We start from the raw sequence: 17,277 nt of genomic DNA, 5'->3' as shown, positions 1-17,277 counted from the left end.
TTTTATTTTTATGTGCATATAAAATAAAAGCACTGGCAAGTTCGCTGACCCTGCGTGCGCTTTGTGTTGCAGCTTCTCCAGGTATGAGGGGATCCACTCCTCTAGATGTAGCTGCTTCCTCTGTGATGGACAACAACGGCCTGGCTCTGGCACTGGAAGAACCTGATCTGGACAAGGCAGGACTTTGTTTCTATTGTTATAGTTTAGAATAAGTCTGCTTGATTCATAGAGAAAGTCAAATGAAGGTGGGGGATCTGAATGAATATGGATATGTTGAGCCCAATGGGATGTAATCTATGTTACATACCTGCAGGTGGTCACCTACTTGGCCGGTTGTGGTCTCCAGAGTTGTCCAATGCTTCTGGCTAAAGGTTACCCAGACATTGGATGGAACCCCATTGAAGGAGAGCGCTATCTGTCCTTCCTGCGCTTTGCTGTCTTTGTTAACGGTATGACTGCAGCTACTCTCCAGTCTCTCTATAATTTCATCTCTCACTGTTTTTGTTTAGCTTTTTTTCTGCTTCTTTTTGGAAAACATGCTAAAAAACTAAAAAAGGCTTGAAAGAACTCCAGCTGCTTGGGCATACCTGGAGTTTTGTCTTTAAAATCGAGTCGCCATATGTAGAGTTTTGAAGTGTAAAGTGATGTGTTATCCTGAGCGTATGCAGCCAAGTGGTTTTTGTGTTTGTGTTCCAGGTGAGAGTGTGGAAGAGAACTCCAGTGTTGTGGTCAAATTGCTCATTCGTCGTCCAGAGTGTTTTGGACCTGCCCTGAGAGGAGAAGGAGGCAACGGCCTATTGGCTGCTATGAAGGAAGCCATTAAGATCTCTGAGACGCCGGCTTTGGACCTGCCAGGCTCCGTGCAGGGATTCAGCTCTGACATGTGAGCCATGAAAATCAAGCAAAGTGTCAATAAGCAATGCTAAGGCATTACCTTTCAACCGACTGTTTAATATTCCTTTACTTGTGTCTTTGCGGTTGCTGTTCTTCCTTATCTTCTTCCTTTTTCCCGTGCTAGGTCTGCTGATGGCGATGATGAGGAGGAGGTGGTCCACATGGGCAATGCCATCATGTCATTTTACTCTGCACTCATTGACCTGTTGGGACGCTGTGCCCCTGAGATGCACGTATGTTTTAAGCTGTGACATTTCCTCGTCCTTCTTTAACTTGTTTGCTGTTTTATCCCGTTTCATTTGCTCGCCTTTTCATCAGCTGATCAACAAGGGGAAAGGTGAGGCTCTCCGTATTCGTGCCATCCTGCGCTCCCTGGTGCCCACTGAGGACCTCGTGGGAATTATCAGTATTCCCCTTAAAATGCCTATTATCAACAAAGGTACTCGTGAGGATGTCTGCTTTTTTTTATATACTTCCATCAGATAGTACATTCTTGTTATTTACACGTCACATCAGGATGTGTTGCACACATTAAAGTACAATGGTAACAAAGCTGTGCACGTCCAATGCGAAGCGGAAAGTTATTGATTTCATTTCTCTGCTCATGCCTTTTTAATCAGCACTACACTTTACTGTTCACTCCCATGACTCTGAGTAAGCCAGATGATTTCTATAGCGAGCTGTCATGCTCTATTGATTGATCTGCATAAGCATGGCAAGACTCGGCTCTTAAATTTGCTGCCGTGAGCACCGCCACACAAGCTTTGTCAGCAGGCCAAGAATGAAGAGGCTCCAGCACCAGAAAACTGCCGTATGCAGCCTAATGAATACACATGGCTCTCCTAATCAGAAAAGACTTGCCATTATGTACTGTACACTTCTCCCTGGGTATTTCACCACTTCACAACCTGCATGGTTTACGCTGTTCCAATATTTTGCCTTTCTGTGTCTGTATTGATTTCCCTCAGATGGATCAGTGACCGAGCCAGACATGTCAGCCTGTTTTTGCCCGGACCACAAAGCTCCCATGGTGCTGTTTTTAGACAGGGTGTATGGTATTGAAGATCAGAGCTTTCTGCTCCACCTGCTGGAAGTGGGCTTCCTCCCTGATCTGAGGGCTGCTACCTCTCTGGATACGGTAGGTAGAGCTGACAACAGCGTGGGAGAGAAGCACTGAATAGCCAACCAATGAACCTCATCATGGAGAATCAGGATCAGTAATGTGTGGGAGCATTGTATTCTAGTATTACAAGAAACTATCATTGAGCTCTGGTTTTGTTTTAACTTGTATATTCTAGCTGAATTTTATTGAGTTTTGAGGATGTACAGGAAAACTGGCTCAATTGCTCAACTCTGAGCTCTTAAATCCGTATACACCGACCAGCCACATGATAAAAAACATCTGGCTATTATTGTGCAAATCCTCCTCAAGGTCACCAAGACAGCCACCATCGACCACTGCGGATGCCCTGTGATGTCTGTCTGGCCTCAGGATGTTAAGCAGTTGCTTTGGGTTGGGTTCTAGCTTGTCTGGCAGATGCTCAGTCAAACTGCAATCTGGGAATTTTGGAACCTCGTTCAATACTGAGCAGTTTGTGCAGCCCAGCAGAGAACAGTGTCCTGCTGTGCTCTGTCTCTAACAGAGTTTTTGGGGGGTTTAATGAAAGCCAGGATCCAGTTGAACACTTGATTGCAAAACTGTATTCATTCACTTCACCTGTCAATATCTTCAATGTGGCGTCTGATGGGAGAAAGTTTTTCCAATATTTAATGAAAGCACAGAAACATGGAATATGCCATAGCTTTTTTTGGCCTCTGGTAGTCTTTGAGGGCAGTTATGGTGAGAGCTTGTGTATGTGTTTGAGAGTTTGAGTTCTGATCTTGACGGCAGAGAAAGCTCTCAAAAAAGACTTGGATAACTCGTTTGACTCATTCTGGATTTGCTCTGGCAGTCCCTAAGGTTGATATGGAAACACTTAAGAATATCACTCAACCTACGGCAATCATCTCTTCTATCAGGAAACACGCAGTACTGATTACACTGACACATATTTAGTTTAATCCTTGCATGTGTACAAATCTGAGATATTTTTGGTTTCCTTTTGAAAGTTTCCTTTCAATAGACAATACCAGCACTTGATACAGATACCAATAAACTAACTAAACTTGAGGGTGTTATTTCTAACATTGTGAACCGGATTTTGCTTTTCTCTCTACAGGAGGGTCTGTGCACCACTGAGACGGCCCTGGCTATGAATCGCTACATCGGTTCAGCCATACTGCCCCTCCTCACCCGCTGCGCACCTCTCTTTGCCGGCACCGAGCACTACGCCACCCTCATCGACTCCACCCTGCACACCATCTACCGCCTCTCCAAGGGCCGTTCACTGACCAAGGCACAAAGAGATGCCATAGAGGAGTGTCTGCTGTCCGTTTGCAAGTGAGAAGCACAGTAAAACTCTATTTCTGGGCTTAAAAGATTCTTTAGCCAGTGATAAAATGTGTTTTTCAATATCTCACCTGGCAGGATTAGCAAAGATCAACAGCACGTTTTATCAGCTTTCTAGGAACATTCTAATATACCTCTCAGCCAGGTTTCTCGAGATATTACTTTAAGTCAGTGTGACAAACTAGGTTAAAGTCCGAAGAAGCTCAGGGCGGCAACAGTCTTATCTCCTCTCACCCTCTTCTGCAGGCACCTCCGTCCCTCCATGCTGCAGCAGCTCCTGCGTCGCCTCGTCTTTGATGTGCCCTTGCTGACTGAATACTGCAAGATGCCTCTGAGGGTTAGAAAAAAATTCCGAATTTATTTTCATCTTTATATTACCTATTTAATTCAGTTCGTCATCTTTGATCCTATATCCCATGTTGCCCTGCCTGCCTCAAATCTGATTATTCCCTGTACACCTTCTTAACTGCTTCTTGTGTCTGATTTTCTTTTTTTTTTTTTCATTTTTCTTCTCTTTTTCTTTTCTAAAAAAATCTAGCCCCATTTCATTTCTGTGTGGTTGCTGCTCGGTCGCAATCTATTCCCTCAGTTTATTCGACTGTCTGCTTGCCAGGGAGCTACCAATAACCTATTTCCACCAGCTCCAGTGAAGGTGTACCCGTGATGTAACATAGCGGTTCTTCACCTCTCTCTTTCACACTGGCACACTCATAGGTGCATGGTGGTAACACACTTGTGGTGTTAATAATCTGGTGTGCAAGAAGCAGGCGGCTAGAGGAGGGAAAACAATGGGATGAAGTGTTGGATTATGCGATCACAGGCCTGTTGGCTCTGCTGCACCACTTCATCTAGAGAAGGAATAGATTTCGAATGGCCAGTGGAATTTTAGACACGGTTGCTTTTTCTTACTTTCATTTGTGTTTCATTACAATGGGGATAATCATTCCACATCTGCAGCTGTTTCAATTTAAGTATTTTCTAGCACAGGCGTGTACAACTGTAGGCAGAATTGGTGCTTAATGTCATGAGCCACCCACTTTACTAAATTCTGCATATATCACTATAAGTCTTGCCCTTTGTCTTCTTTGTGTCCTCCAGCTGCTTACCAATCATTATGAGCAGAACTGGAAGTACTACTGCCTCCCGTCGGGCTGGGGCAGCTTTGGTACAGCATCAGAAGATGAACTACTGCTCACCAAGAGGATCTTCTGGGGAGTCTTTGACTCTCTGTCCCAGAGGGTAAGATGCCGTTCTATTTCCTCTTTGTTTCCTTCATGTTTTTGTTTTGACCACATCATTTTCCTTAACATGTGTTTGGCAAATCCCTGGGATCAACTAGTTTTTAATGACCACTTTCTAAGAATGCGTAACTGCAGTTGTTCCATAGAAGTGATAAACAAATCAGTGGAATAGGCAGAATTTATCCTGGTCTTGGCTAACAAGTATACATGCAAGGGCCTCATTGACACAAATACCTTATTAGCAATGCAGATAGCTGGCCTCAGCACATCTCTCTAAATGTCTGCTAATGAAAGGAGGCCATGCCAAGGGCTGGTCTGAAAACATCAATAACTGGGAAGCCATCATTGATCCAAAGCCTCTAGCGTGCTGGTTGTTCAGCTTTTAGAATAATTCTTCATTAACGTCTCTTCCGCTAGCCCGGCACTGACTAGAGAGACTTTACAGCCTTATTTAGATCCAGCTTAAATTGACAACCAGGCTAATTATTTGTATTTGTTAAGTAAAATTTCTGCTTGCAGAACTGTTGTATAATGACATATTCCAGGCAGTGAATGAAACCTTTAACTTTATCGTTCTCTCTTTCCCCATGCAGAAATATGACCCAGAGCTGTTCAAGATGGCCATGCCTTGTCTCAGTGCCATAGCCGGAGCCTTGCCACCAGATTACGTTGATGCCTCTATTAGTACCACGGTGGAAAAGCCTATGTCTGTAGATGCTCAGGGAAACTTTGACCCTAAACCCATCAATACTGCTAAGTAAGCCGTTTTAGAGTCAGTAATCGATTAAAAATGGTGCATCACCCTGACTTAATATATTGAATTTTTATTGAAATGAAAGTGACTTCACTAACATAAAATGGCACACACTTTCAGAGTAATTTTGAAATGTTTTTTTTTTTCTCTAGCATTGCTCTTCCAGAGAAGCTTGAGCATTTTGCCAACAAATATGCTGAGCATTGCCATGAGAAATGGTCTGCAGAGAAGGTAAGGACAAAAATATGAGCATCCACTAGGGGCGTAATGGGCATTAAATGTTAAAGTATTACAAGAGCGCAGAACAGAAAGAGCTAAATGCATTCGGACTCCTTAATTTCTGATACGTACTCAACTTCAAAGTCACTCACCCCAAATGGTAGCTCCCATGAGCAGGGGACTGAAAGTGTAAGGGACAGTTTTTCCTTTTGTGGCAGCTCTCTCTGCTTCTGTCGCAGGTGCAGCTGGGCTGGAAATATGGAGACAGCGTGGATGAGAAGGCGAAGACTCACCCTCAGCTCCGAACCTACAAAGCCCTGACAGAAAAGGTGCAGTACAATACAGCACACGGGAGAGACAACCTAAAGATGAATGCCTTTAGGTTGCCTCTTAGTTTATTATTTGTTATTAATTTGTGACACCATGCTCCAGGAGAAGGAGATTTACAGAGGGCCAATTAGGGAGTCTCTGAAAAGTATGCTGGCAATGGGCTGGAGCATCGACAGGACAAAGGATGGAGAGAGCATGTCTCTACAGAGGGAGAATGAGAAAATGAGAAAAATCTCTCAGGCTTCTCAGGTACAGTTCAAACATGAAAGTTTTTGTCTTGAATTGCTTCGTAATTACACCTGACCATTAATAATGTGTTGAAAAAGGTTCATAATGCATCCAGGCTGAGGTGCAGTATTAGTATGCAGTGAATAAGGGTCATGAAATCAAGTCTGTGTCTGCTGCACGCATAAATATCGTTATTGAGGTGTTGTGTTAACACATTGACACTGTGTGCTCACAGCATCTAATTTCTATTTCCATTTCCAGGCCAATGGCTTCAATCCCAGCCCAATAGACACAAGCAACGTGGTTCTGTCCAGAGAACTGCAGGTGAGTGACTCTACGCTTGTTTGTTGTACTTCCTTCTTTTTTTGTTTCAAATGACCTCTCTGATGAATGTGAGATCAAAAGCAGTATATGCTCCTCGCTGAATTTTTTCTCTTTTTGTCTTTGGTCCAAGGGGATGCTGGAGGTTGTGGCTGAGAATTACCATAACATCTGGGCCAAGAAGAAAAAAAGTGACCTTGGAAGCAGAGGTGGGTTGCTAATGAAGGCAATCAAGAGCGCATACTTCACAAAGACACCTGCAAAACAGACAGAGAGACTTTTTAAGTATCTGTGCGGATGGATTAACAAGAGCTGCAGGGATGTTGTGTTTAAATGTGCTTGTGACTGTATGCACGAGTGTGCCTCACTAGTCCTGACTAAATTGGTTCAGCTGAGAGGTGCTGCCACTCCATCTGCCCTCACATAGACGCTCGGTGGAGAGACAGACTTAATCATGTCTGAACACTGGGTTATTTGTGGTTCCAGGTGGAGGAACGCATCCTCTGTTGGTACCCTACGACACGCTGACAGCAAAGGAGAAGGCTCGTGACCGAGAGAAGGCTCAGGATCTCTTTCGCTTCCTGCAAATTAATGGCTATAGCATCATAAGGTCAATTCGCAGAGAGTATGTCACTGATGTTATGATATGATCTTTACAGCACTTCTAACCACATTGGTGGAGTGCTTTATCAAATATTATCAAATGCGAGTATTGCACTATGAGAAAGCAAATTGTTCTATAATAATACGTTCTTACGTTGCAGAGGTCTGAAGGACTTAGAGCAGGATTCTTCCTCCATGGAGAAAAGGTTTGCCTATAAATTCCTCAAGAAGCTGCTCAAGTATGTTGACTCCGCCCAAGAATTCATTACCCACTTAGGTATAACAATATAACACAGAGTTAAAAGAGACTCACAGCAGTCTTGTTTCTTAAAACTAAATATATTTTCTCTATATAGAGGCCATGGCTGCAAGTGGAAAAACCGACCGGTCACCTCATGAACAAGAGATCAAGTTTTTCGCAAAAGTAAGGAAGTAGCACAAATACGTTTGCTGATCATGTATGGAGTACTTGCCCGTGCCCATTAACCTGATCTGCTCTTGGGATCATTGTGGCTTTCCTTCAGGTTCTTCTCCCTCTCATCGACCAGTACTTCAAGAACCACTCTCTGTACTTCCTCTCCTCCCCCAACAAGAACCTAAGCAGCAGTGGCTACGCCTCCAACAAAGAGAAGGAGATGGTCACCAGGTAACGGCTCTCACATATTGGGACTATAGGCACAGCAGCACGACATGACAGTAGTATGACTTACCATTTTCTGTGTGAAATCTTAAACTCTTAATTTCTAATCTTTGATTGAAGAATCAACCCATTGTGATTTTCTGATTTCCTCCCTGTTTCTATTCTTCATGCCTTCAGCTTGTTTTGTAAACTGGCAGCTCTTGTCAGACATAGGATTTCACTCTTTGGTAAGCTGATTAAAATTGACTGTTCAGGGATGCGGGGGCACGTGTATTTGCTTGTGTGTGTGTGTGTGTTGTCTTAGGGCTTTTATTAACAGCTCGCTAAATACTTCTGCTCAAGGCTTTTATTGAAACACTTATCTGTAAAATTCCCTTTGGGCCTGCAGCCAATCCTTTGACATATTGTAGATTTTTTTTTTACTTTTTACATTTACTTAAAAACATTTTTTTTTTTTTTTTTGCCTAGAGTTAAATAAGAAACTTTAAAACTCTCAAGAGGAGCCAAATGCAGGAGAGCAGAGGCTGATACAACCAAATTCTAAAGTTTAGTTACCAGGCAGGGATCATGCAAAATGAGGTATTTGGAGACAGAACAGGCAAAGGTTAGGTCCAACCTCTCCAACCATTTGATTGCCTTTTCTAGAGAAAAGAGAAAGCCAGGGAGTATATACTGGTTTACAAAGTAAGTAATGACTAAGTGTACACAGATACAGGGGGAAACAGAGGCCAGAAGCAAACCTGAGGAGGAGAAAATGGTGACTCTCTGTGTTTGTGGTTCTTTGTAGGGAGTGACTCCACCACCATGGTCAGCTGTCTGCACATCCTGGCACACACTCTGGACACCAGGTGGGTGCAAACTAGGCAAAGATCTGAGCACAAAAGAAACTCAGCAGCTTTCAGTTCTCTTCATGAAATGAAAAGTTGAAAAAAAAACCCAAGGGTCCTTACTTTAATGATTTGCTTAAACATCTACTATTTTGGTAGCTATTTACAGCCTTCCACGGATAAGTGGATCTAACCCCATCTGGACCCGAAAGAGAAGCATTTTTGTTGTGAGAGTTTCTTTTCAAACTGCCATAATTCTTTTGGGAGGTGATGGCATTTACTAAGAGCCTGCTCTGGCATTTAAGTAAGCAGCACAAATTCATGCGGCACATGTTGCCCACGGCTCATAGTGTTCTTTAGAGACGGTGTACTGTTTGTTAATGCAGCTCACACATAATGAGGCTAAATCAGCAATGCATTATTGTGTCTTGTTTGTGCTGAAGAGCTACAACCAACGCCCACAGACTCTGTTTCTCATTTTTCCTTCCTTCTATGACACATCAAGGCTGAACAATGGGCAGTTCATTTTTACCAATGTTATGAACTGTGAACACTAATCATATTAATGTTTCATGCTTTTTCATATAGTTCTTTCGAAGCTTCATCTCTTGCAGATTCACCTTGAATTAAATATTCACCTAGTTCATTAAATAAATAATTTATGTTTCAGTATGAAGGCAGTCAGGTCGATGAACATGTCTCATATTTCATGACTGAAACCTTTACACACCGCGACACTAAAGTAATTGCATATTTGCATACCAAGAGGTTTCCGCTACTTTATTATAGCCCTACTCTTGCGTACCTTCCTCTTTGCTTTCAGTAATTTTTTCCCGCTCTTCTTTACGCGAACAGGACAGTTATGAAGTCGGGCTCGGAGCAGGTGAGGGTGGGACTGAGGACGTTCTTTGAGAACGCTGCGGAGGACCTGGAGAAGACTTTTGAGAACCTGAAGCTTGGGAAGTTCACTCACTCCCGCTCCCAGATGAAAGGGGTGTCGCAGAATATCAACTACACCACCGTGGCTCTGCTTCCCATCCTAACTGCTCTGTTTGAACACATCACTCAACACCACTTTGGAGTAGACCTGCTTTGTGAGTCCTGACGGCAAAGAAATGATCAAACAGGCCGCTTGAAAGGCTGCAAAAAAACTAGAATCAAGTGTCAAGTTCAATGTAAAACACGATTACACAATTTTTACATGTAAGAAGTTTTCACCAGTACTTTAGAAAATAATCTAATTTCTGTCATACCCTGTGATGTGTACTAAGCGTTTTGGCATATTCTTAAACATTTTCATTGAGTAATAATGATGTTGTAACTTGCAGCCATATTTACCAAGACTTTTACGCATACTGTTCGGGGGCAAAATTTTACTCATTCGTGTGCTGCTATCTTTGTGTTGGATATGTATTCGAGGGAGGATCAAGCATGAAATAGGACCAGAGACATTAACAGAGCTTAATCATGTATTTCACTGGATTTGCTGAGGTTGTGCAATTTTTGACAATCAGTTAAGGCAGGAAGATGGGCTAAAAGTTAAGCCCAACTATAGCATTTGAAACAGCTCCATGGAAGATTGTGATGAGAGGAATGACTTTACAGAAATGTCTTTGACCATAGAGGGAGCATACTTACACCCTAAAAGAATGTGGAGAGTTTGACTGCGTTGATATGAAAGATGATCAGTTAGAAAAACAAAGTTTTATCAACACAACGCTTATCTCATTATTTTGTCGGTTTTGTCATGTCAGCTTTACTGATACAACTTTAGATGCAACTTCATTTTTACTGATTTTCAATTTTTTTCATATTCCCAGTGGATGATGTCCAAGTGTCCTGCTATCGAATCCTGACCAGCCTCTATGCACTGGGCACTGGGAAAAACATTTATGTGGAGAGGTATCCCAAGCTTCAGCGTCGCATTGATCGAGCATAACCTTGGCAAAGAAACTTATTTAATCAATTTTTTTTTGTTCCTCAGGCAGCTGCCAGCTCTCGGTCAGTGTCTGGCGACTTTGGCTGGGGCCATGCCTGTAGCCTTCCTGGAGCCGCTGCTCAACATGTACAACCCCTGCTCCGTGTTTAATACCAAGAGTGCCAGAGATCGAGCCGGTGAGTTACTTTATTTCAAAACCCAAAAGTTCCCGAACAGTTGTCACCATGGGTAATGGACTTCCGTGAACAAAAGATAAAAGTACAAACTACATAACTTGCTGGTGTAAAAGTTGCTGTAATCACATCTCAATCCTGTGGGATGTTGTAGTCCTTGGGATACGAGACTCAGTGGAGGAGATGTGTCCAGGAATGCCGCGGCTTGATGGCATAATGAAGGACATCAATGACATGGCTGAGTCTGGAGCACGATACACAGAGATGCCCCATGTGATTGAGGTGGTGCTACCCATGCTGTGTAACTACCTGTCGTACTGGTGGGAAAGGGGTCCTGAAAACCAGCCGGCCAGCGGGGGAAGCATCTGCTGCACCACCGTCACCTCGGAGCACCTCAGCCTCATCCTTGGCAACATCCTGAAGATCCTCAACAACAACTTGGGTATCGATGAGGCCTCGTGGATGAAGAGAATTGCAGGTGGGTGTTAGATACTACCGCAGCTCAGTTCTATGTGGTGAAGTTATGAGGAGTTATCAAAATGATGAAAAAATATGGTAACTGTGACATTTTAAGCATGCATATGCACTCATTGTGCACACTTTCATGCTTGAATTAATCATGATTGGCAAAATCAATGACTCCTTTCTTTCACTTTCCAGTTTATGTGCAACCCATCATCAGCAAGGCCCGTGCAGACCTGTTGAAGAGCCACTTCCTGCCCACGCTGGAGAAACTGAAGAAGAAGACGGTGAAGGTGGTAGCTGAAGAAGAGCTTCTCAAGGCAGACAGTAAAGGGGACACCCAGGAGGCCGAGCTGCTCATCCTGGATGAGTTCGCCGTGCTCTGCAGGGACCTGTACGCATTTTACCCCATGCTCATTCGCTACGTGGACAACAACAGGTTAGCTGACGGAGCAGTCACTGAAGGAGTTGTTTTCAAGGAGTATTTAGAAGTGGGGCAGATGTTGCTGTCTGCAGAGGGATTACGGTGAGTGTGCTATTCTTTTTCTACTTCTTGCAGGTCCAGGTGGCTGAAAGAACCAGATTCAGACTCCAATGAGCTCTTCAAAATGGTGGCAGAGATATTCATCCTCTGGTGCAAGTCACATGTAAATGATTAAATCTGTTGAATCTGTTGGTCTGAACGTCAATATGATGGTTGCATAGCTGACTACTATTTTTCTGTTTTCCAGAATTTCAAAAGAGAAGAGCAGAACTTTGTGGTTCAGAATGAAATCAACAACCTTTCCTTCTTGACTGGAGACAATAAAACAAAGATGTCTAAGGTAGCCTTTGTACCTACCCACTTATTTTCAACATTGTTATCTTATTCTGGACTTTACTCTGCAGCAGATTCACGCCCTTTCAGTCTTTCTTGGCAGTTTAACCCATCATGGCATTAAAAGAAAAGAAAAAAAATGAAAATGTTCATGTTCATGTTTCTGAGAGACAGACAAGAAAAGCAAACTTAAGTTTACTTGCAAGATACATGTTAACATTTTCCCTGCCATGTTAACACATTAGGTGTGTTTACATGTGCTCACATGTTAACATGTCGAATGTTCAAGACAGTGTCAGGAGCTATGTGTAAACACATACCTCAATACACACACCTGTGGCAAAGAAAACTCTGACTGTAGCACCGTTGCTTCAAATTTGAAAGCAGTATATAACTTATAAAGATATGGCTATATTAAAATGTACATATGTGTGTGTATATTGTGTGAATATGAATACACATGCATGTTTGTTACAATCGACAAGACTAACTAACTTTCATCTCTCAGCCCCTGCCAGCATTTAATTTCATGTCTGCCTGCTTCAGCTGTTTTGAGGACTTTGCGCATTCATTAATTGCCCTCTCATCCTTTTTTGCCTCTATCTGTCTGTCTCTTTCTATCCTTCTATCTCTCTATCTCAAACAGTCCTTTAAGGAAAAGGTAGAGTGATGCAGTGCATGAGCTGTTTTCCTGCCAGCTTATTGGCTTAAATGCTCGAGTTGCCAAGCAGAAAAGCCAATAGCTTGTGCCGCTGTGCTACATAGTCTATAGTGTAGTTATATATTGTTACCAGATTATCTGTGGCCTCCATTCATCACCACGTGTGACATGGTCACTTTGGTCATTCCTCATTGCCTTATGGGTGGAACACTTTGTATATGGAGTAATGAAGCCCTGCTCTTCTCTGGCAAATCATGTGATCATGTGTGGAGTTGATTGATTGTGATACTCAGATGTGTTTGGCCAGTAGTTATAGTATATGTATATGTTGTTGTAGTCTATGTGTCATGAAGTTGTATGTGTGTGTGACAGTGTAAACACTATGTACTATATATATATATATATATAAATATATAAATATATATAAATGTTGACATGGAGATTGCTCTTTTCACTGAGTCAGTTGCACTGGGTTGGCTCAGCATTACAGTCTTGCATCACTAACAATATCTCTCAGTTCTTACAGAAGCAGTTCTGCTTTTCAGCTGAGGTGTGAGGCCTCATCCTTAATGTTTTGGTGGCAGTGATGATTAACTCAAGTCACAGTTTTTGCTAAGGCTGAAAAATGAATGCCTCAATTGTTTCTGGCTTTTGTTCAAATACAGTGTTAGTGCTCCCTCCGTTAGATAGAAAACTCTCATGTGTTGACAGGAATTCTTTTAGTGCAACATTAATCTCAGCTACCTTTGAAAGAAGAACTTATCCAGCCGCTTGAAGCACTTACAGTTTGTTCATCCGTAAGTGTTTTTCTGAGGTTATTATGGTAAACTTTCCAGTCTGGAGGGCAAGACCAGGAGAGGAAACACAAGAAGAGGCGCGGTGAGTTCTACTCCATCCAGACCTCGTTGATTGTAGCCGCTCTGAAGAAGATGCTGCCGATTGGCCTCAACATGTGTACACCTGGGGATCAGGAACTCATCACTCTTGCTAAGACCCGCTACCTCATGGTGAGAAAGCAAGAATGCTACTGCAAGAAGAGATACACAGTATAATATATTAGTGTATAATTTTTTTAGTACATAATTGTTAAAAAAATTGTTGTATATATAGCTATACATGTAAGGTACGTAAGTTAAACTACCCAGTAGTTTATACAGGTAGAAGTGAAATGATTACTCAAGTCTCCCTCCACTAAAAATCAACGTTTTCACAAAACGTATCACGAGCAACATCATCCATCATTACCATACCAATTACCGCCCTTATCCTCAAAGACAAAGTCAGACAGCCCCAATGTTCGCTGTAGGTTATTTGGAGGAACCAGCACCAACCAATCAAAACAAATCCTGGCTACTTGCTGGGTGCAACTAGAGCAGGTTTTAGCCAGCACAAGCCAGGTAGAGAAGCAAAGCTGACGTGCTTTTCTCTGGTTGCTGAGATGCCATAGATGACATGTTGTGTTTATGACTGTAATAACATGAAATCAGATTCTGTAAGCCTTCATATCTCATCTAAAGATGTTTAACTGAAGCGGATGTTGATAGTTGATAGTTTTTTTGGAGACATTCCAGTGTCTCATCTCATCTCTCTGCCTACCAGAGAGGACACAGATTTGCAGGATTAATTTTTCGGAAATTTGATCCATCAACAGCTTGGGTTTGCAACTAAACTAATTACAAAGTTTGAAGCTGTTCCAACCATTTATCTAAGAGATACTGCTCTGTGCTACTGTATGAGCAGCCATGTCAAAAAGTTACATTTCTTCATTTTCTTGCAAGACGCCATGGCAAATCGCTCCTCCCAGCTGACCAGGGCAAAGCAAGACAGAGCGGGGATGTGATGTCTTTTCTCTCTGATCTACTCTTGTTTGCAATTCATGTTGCCAGGGAAAAAGCCATGTTGTTTCGACGAGAAAACACCCTGTGTCTGTGGCACAGGGCTCAAAAATCCTAAAGGGAAGCAGGTTTCCCCGCGCAGGTGGCTGCACACAATGTCAGACTTCTCACACAGCTAACTCTCGAACGATGATACCCAGGCAGACTGTGTGTCTTCCCTGGGTCCAACAGACCCACACGGCTGTACAGGTGCAAGCAGTTGCTGCATCTTATGTGAAAAGCCCTTGATTCTGGTGCCAGCAGCTGAATAATTTTTTTTTTTTGCTGTTTGGTCTTTACAATTTGAGCATAACAGAGTGAGAATTGAGTAATCAAAGGAGACTTTGAGGAAATGTAGAGGTGTAGATATGGGTGGAGCTCATTAGCACGTTCATATGTCCCCACTTACTGAATCAGGAAGAAATTGGAGGTCATGCTCCATGCAGTGATAAAGCCCTCAGAGTGTTTTTTTATTTTTTAATGGCGAAATCATAAAATGTAACAATATTCAGTACAACAGATAAGTTATTCAGAGAGTGGGACTTTAATTAATCAGTGGATCAAGTTACAATAAATGATTAAATATTTAAATTTTTTTAACAACTGACATCATGTTTCACTATTTTCTGGATTGTTAATAATAACAATTAATTAACAATTAATGGACAACATTAAACAAATGAAATCAGTATTAATCCACAGGGAATACAATCATTTCTTGTCTACAAAATAATTGAAAAGGATCTTTAGTTCAATTAGCTAGAACTCTAAAATATTTGTTTTACATCAATGTGAAAGTAACAATAATCAAATCATACAATATACAGTAGAATAACAGTTACAGATAATATTTTTCTGCCTTTAATACTTTTAATCTAAGCACATTATCATGTCAATACATCTCCATCTCCTTCTATAGCAAGTTGTTTTGTTCCTTCTCATTGCAGAAAGATACGGATGAAGAGGTGAAAGACCACATTTGTCAGAATCTCCACCTGCGAGAAAAGGTATGCAATTTTTTTTACGGTAATAGCTTTTATATGATATGGGTCTGACATGTTTTCGTGAATTTCACTCTTAGTCAGAGGACCCTGCTGTGAGGTGGCAGCTGTACCTGTACAAAGACATAGCGATGAGGATCGAGGGGCCTCCCAACCCTGAAAGAGTGGTGGATCGTATCCAGAGGATCTCTGCTGCTGTCTTCAACCTGGAGCAGGTCAAACATTTACACTTTTGCTGCCTCACTTTGAGCCATAAGTGACGTTCAGGGAGGGTCTTATTATTAAACCGTGGTGCATATCAAAAATATTAAGGGGTCAGGTTCACTGAACAAAGATCTGGACATACATTTAACTCAAACAAAGCTGTTAAGGACAGCAATGGTAACTGCAGAGTTGCTTTGGGGCTGTGTATAAAAATATCACAGCTTATCCTCCCATCTGTGGTTTAAAAAAAAAAACCTGTGCTTTCTATTTGGTTTGTCACAGATGACTAAACTTAACTGCAGTCATTCGTGAAAGTTCTCTCTGCTTTCACACAGGAAATAAGGAATAGACAAGTTCAGGATGAGTAACCAAAATATAAAACACCATTAGTGAGGAAATAATTGATGCATGATGAAAAAAAACACTTCTTAGCAGTGAGTTATTTCTGTGGTTTTCCTTGTTTGAAAATGTTTGAATGATATTATCTCTTCTACTTTCATTAGGTGGAACAGCCACTGAGATCCAAAAAATGCGTCTGGCAGAAATTACTGTCCAAACAGAGAAAGCGAGCAGTTGTCGCCTGCTTCCGAATGGCTCCACTTTATAATCTGCCGAGGTATTACTGTGCAGTGTTACACCTAAAATGTTCACACTTGTCCTATTCATATCATTGTCCCAATCTAAACAGCTCTGTGATAATCAAATGAAAACTTCTCTCCAGCAGAAAGAGGCAGCCTCAGCTCTCCTTGCCATTTTCTCACAATCCTCTTTCACTTTTCTTGGGTTCTGAGCCTGCATTAATGAACATCCTCTCTCTGTTTGTAAAACACATGTCTAGCCTATAGCTGTTATCTACTTATAAGAGTAGAAAAGAATGGACACTGGCAATTTCATGGCCTGCTGCTCTGTAACTCAATCACAGGAAGTCGGGCAGAGTGCTGCAGTATGGAGGAAAATAATTATGAAGCCTGACCTCGGGGTGTCCGTCTTCAATATGTGCTCAGATGAGGCCACCTGCCTGCCTGACAGCATGGCTCATTTATTCAGAGTTGTTGACAGTGAAATATGATCAAGCGTAGCTTATGATTACAAGATTGCATGCACAATGCTGGAGCAACTACTTTTTTATTTGTTTTTTTTTTTGTGATGAATCCACGAAAGAGGTAAGGATGTGAGGCTATTGCGTACTGGATTTCTAATATTTTTCTCCTTTGTATCTCTGTTAAATCTTTGTTCTGTCCTCAGTATCACATTCTATTGTGCCTCTACCTCATCCCCTCAGGCACAAAAACAAAAATTACTTCCTGAAAGCTTACCGACACATTTGGCTGGAGATAATGCATGTGAACACAGACTGTGACAGTCTGCTCTCAGTGCTGACGGTAATGTAACTCTGATCCAGTGTTGCTGCCTCTTTGACTTGCGGTCTTCTCCTTAACTACCGTTTGCTCTCCTTCAGGCCTGGTTTCTGCCACAAGATTTAACTTTAATTTTCACTGGTATTTCCACTGGGCCACACATTTACAGTAACACAACATAAGCTTAGTCTGAAGTCAGCCAGACTGAGCTTGACGCATGAGCTAGCCAAAAAAGTGATAAAGTGCTTTTGTGTCATTTCTTGGGAAAGGTTTGCTAATAGG

At 42.0% G+C, this 17,277-nt stretch overlaps 1 protein-coding gene across 6 annotated transcripts in view; it reads left to right on the top strand.

Moving 5' to 3' along the window:
* The window catches only part of LOC142366192 (ryanodine receptor 3), a 108,843-nt gene that overhangs the window by 73,592 nt on the left and 17,974 nt on the right, over window positions 1-17,277 (top strand). For 2 of the 6 annotated variants that reach the window (XM_075448011.1, XM_075448008.1), the window contains exons 42-74: window positions 73-176; window positions 314-449; window positions 697-883; window positions 1,019-1,127; window positions 1,213-1,333; window positions 1,863-2,032; window positions 3,114-3,334; window positions 3,590-3,680; window positions 4,442-4,582; window positions 5,178-5,341; window positions 5,491-5,569; window positions 5,797-5,886; window positions 5,990-6,136; window positions 6,377-6,439; window positions 6,570-6,645; window positions 6,923-7,061; window positions 7,201-7,316; window positions 7,396-7,463; window positions 7,564-7,685; window positions 7,857-7,906; window positions 8,467-8,527; window positions 9,362-9,600; window positions 10,327-10,408; window positions 10,491-10,621; window positions 10,773-11,096; window positions 11,279-11,519; window positions 11,640-11,727; window positions 11,812-11,904; window positions 12,544-12,558; window positions 13,395-13,565; window positions 15,380-15,439; window positions 15,514-15,648; window positions 16,141-16,253. In XM_075448011.1, coding sequence (XP_075304126.1) covers window positions 73-176; window positions 314-449; window positions 697-883; window positions 1,019-1,127; window positions 1,213-1,333; window positions 1,863-2,032; window positions 3,114-3,334; window positions 3,590-3,680; window positions 4,442-4,582; window positions 5,178-5,341; window positions 5,491-5,569; window positions 5,797-5,886; window positions 5,990-6,136; window positions 6,377-6,439; window positions 6,570-6,645; window positions 6,923-7,061; window positions 7,201-7,316; window positions 7,396-7,463; window positions 7,564-7,685; window positions 7,857-7,906; window positions 8,467-8,527; window positions 9,362-9,600; window positions 10,327-10,408; window positions 10,491-10,621; window positions 10,773-11,096; window positions 11,279-11,519; window positions 11,640-11,727; window positions 11,812-11,904; window positions 12,544-12,558; window positions 13,395-13,565; window positions 15,380-15,439; window positions 15,514-15,648; window positions 16,141-16,253 — 4,147 coding nt within the window. The remainder of the gene's footprint in view (window positions 1-72; window positions 177-313; window positions 450-696; window positions 884-1,018; window positions 1,128-1,212; window positions 1,334-1,862; window positions 2,033-3,113; window positions 3,335-3,589; window positions 3,681-4,441; window positions 4,583-5,177; window positions 5,342-5,490; window positions 5,570-5,796; window positions 5,887-5,989; window positions 6,137-6,376; window positions 6,440-6,569; window positions 6,646-6,922; window positions 7,062-7,200; window positions 7,317-7,395; window positions 7,464-7,563; window positions 7,686-7,856; window positions 7,907-8,466; window positions 8,528-9,361; window positions 9,601-10,326; window positions 10,409-10,490; window positions 10,622-10,772; window positions 11,097-11,278; window positions 11,520-11,639; window positions 11,728-11,811; window positions 11,905-12,543; window positions 12,559-13,394; window positions 13,566-15,379; window positions 15,440-15,513; window positions 15,649-16,140; window positions 16,254-17,277) is intronic. The other 4 variants (XM_075448013.1, XM_075448012.1, XM_075448009.1 and 1 more) reach the window with 3 other exon arrangements.

Source organism: Odontesthes bonariensis, chromosome 17 (genome assembly GCF_027942865.1).
Source record: "Odontesthes bonariensis isolate fOdoBon6 chromosome 17, fOdoBon6.hap1, whole genome shotgun sequence".
Lineage (NCBI taxonomy): Eukaryota > Metazoa > Chordata > Actinopteri > Atheriniformes > Atherinopsidae > Odontesthes > Odontesthes bonariensis.
This window is presented reverse-complemented; position numbering and strand designations above follow the sequence as displayed.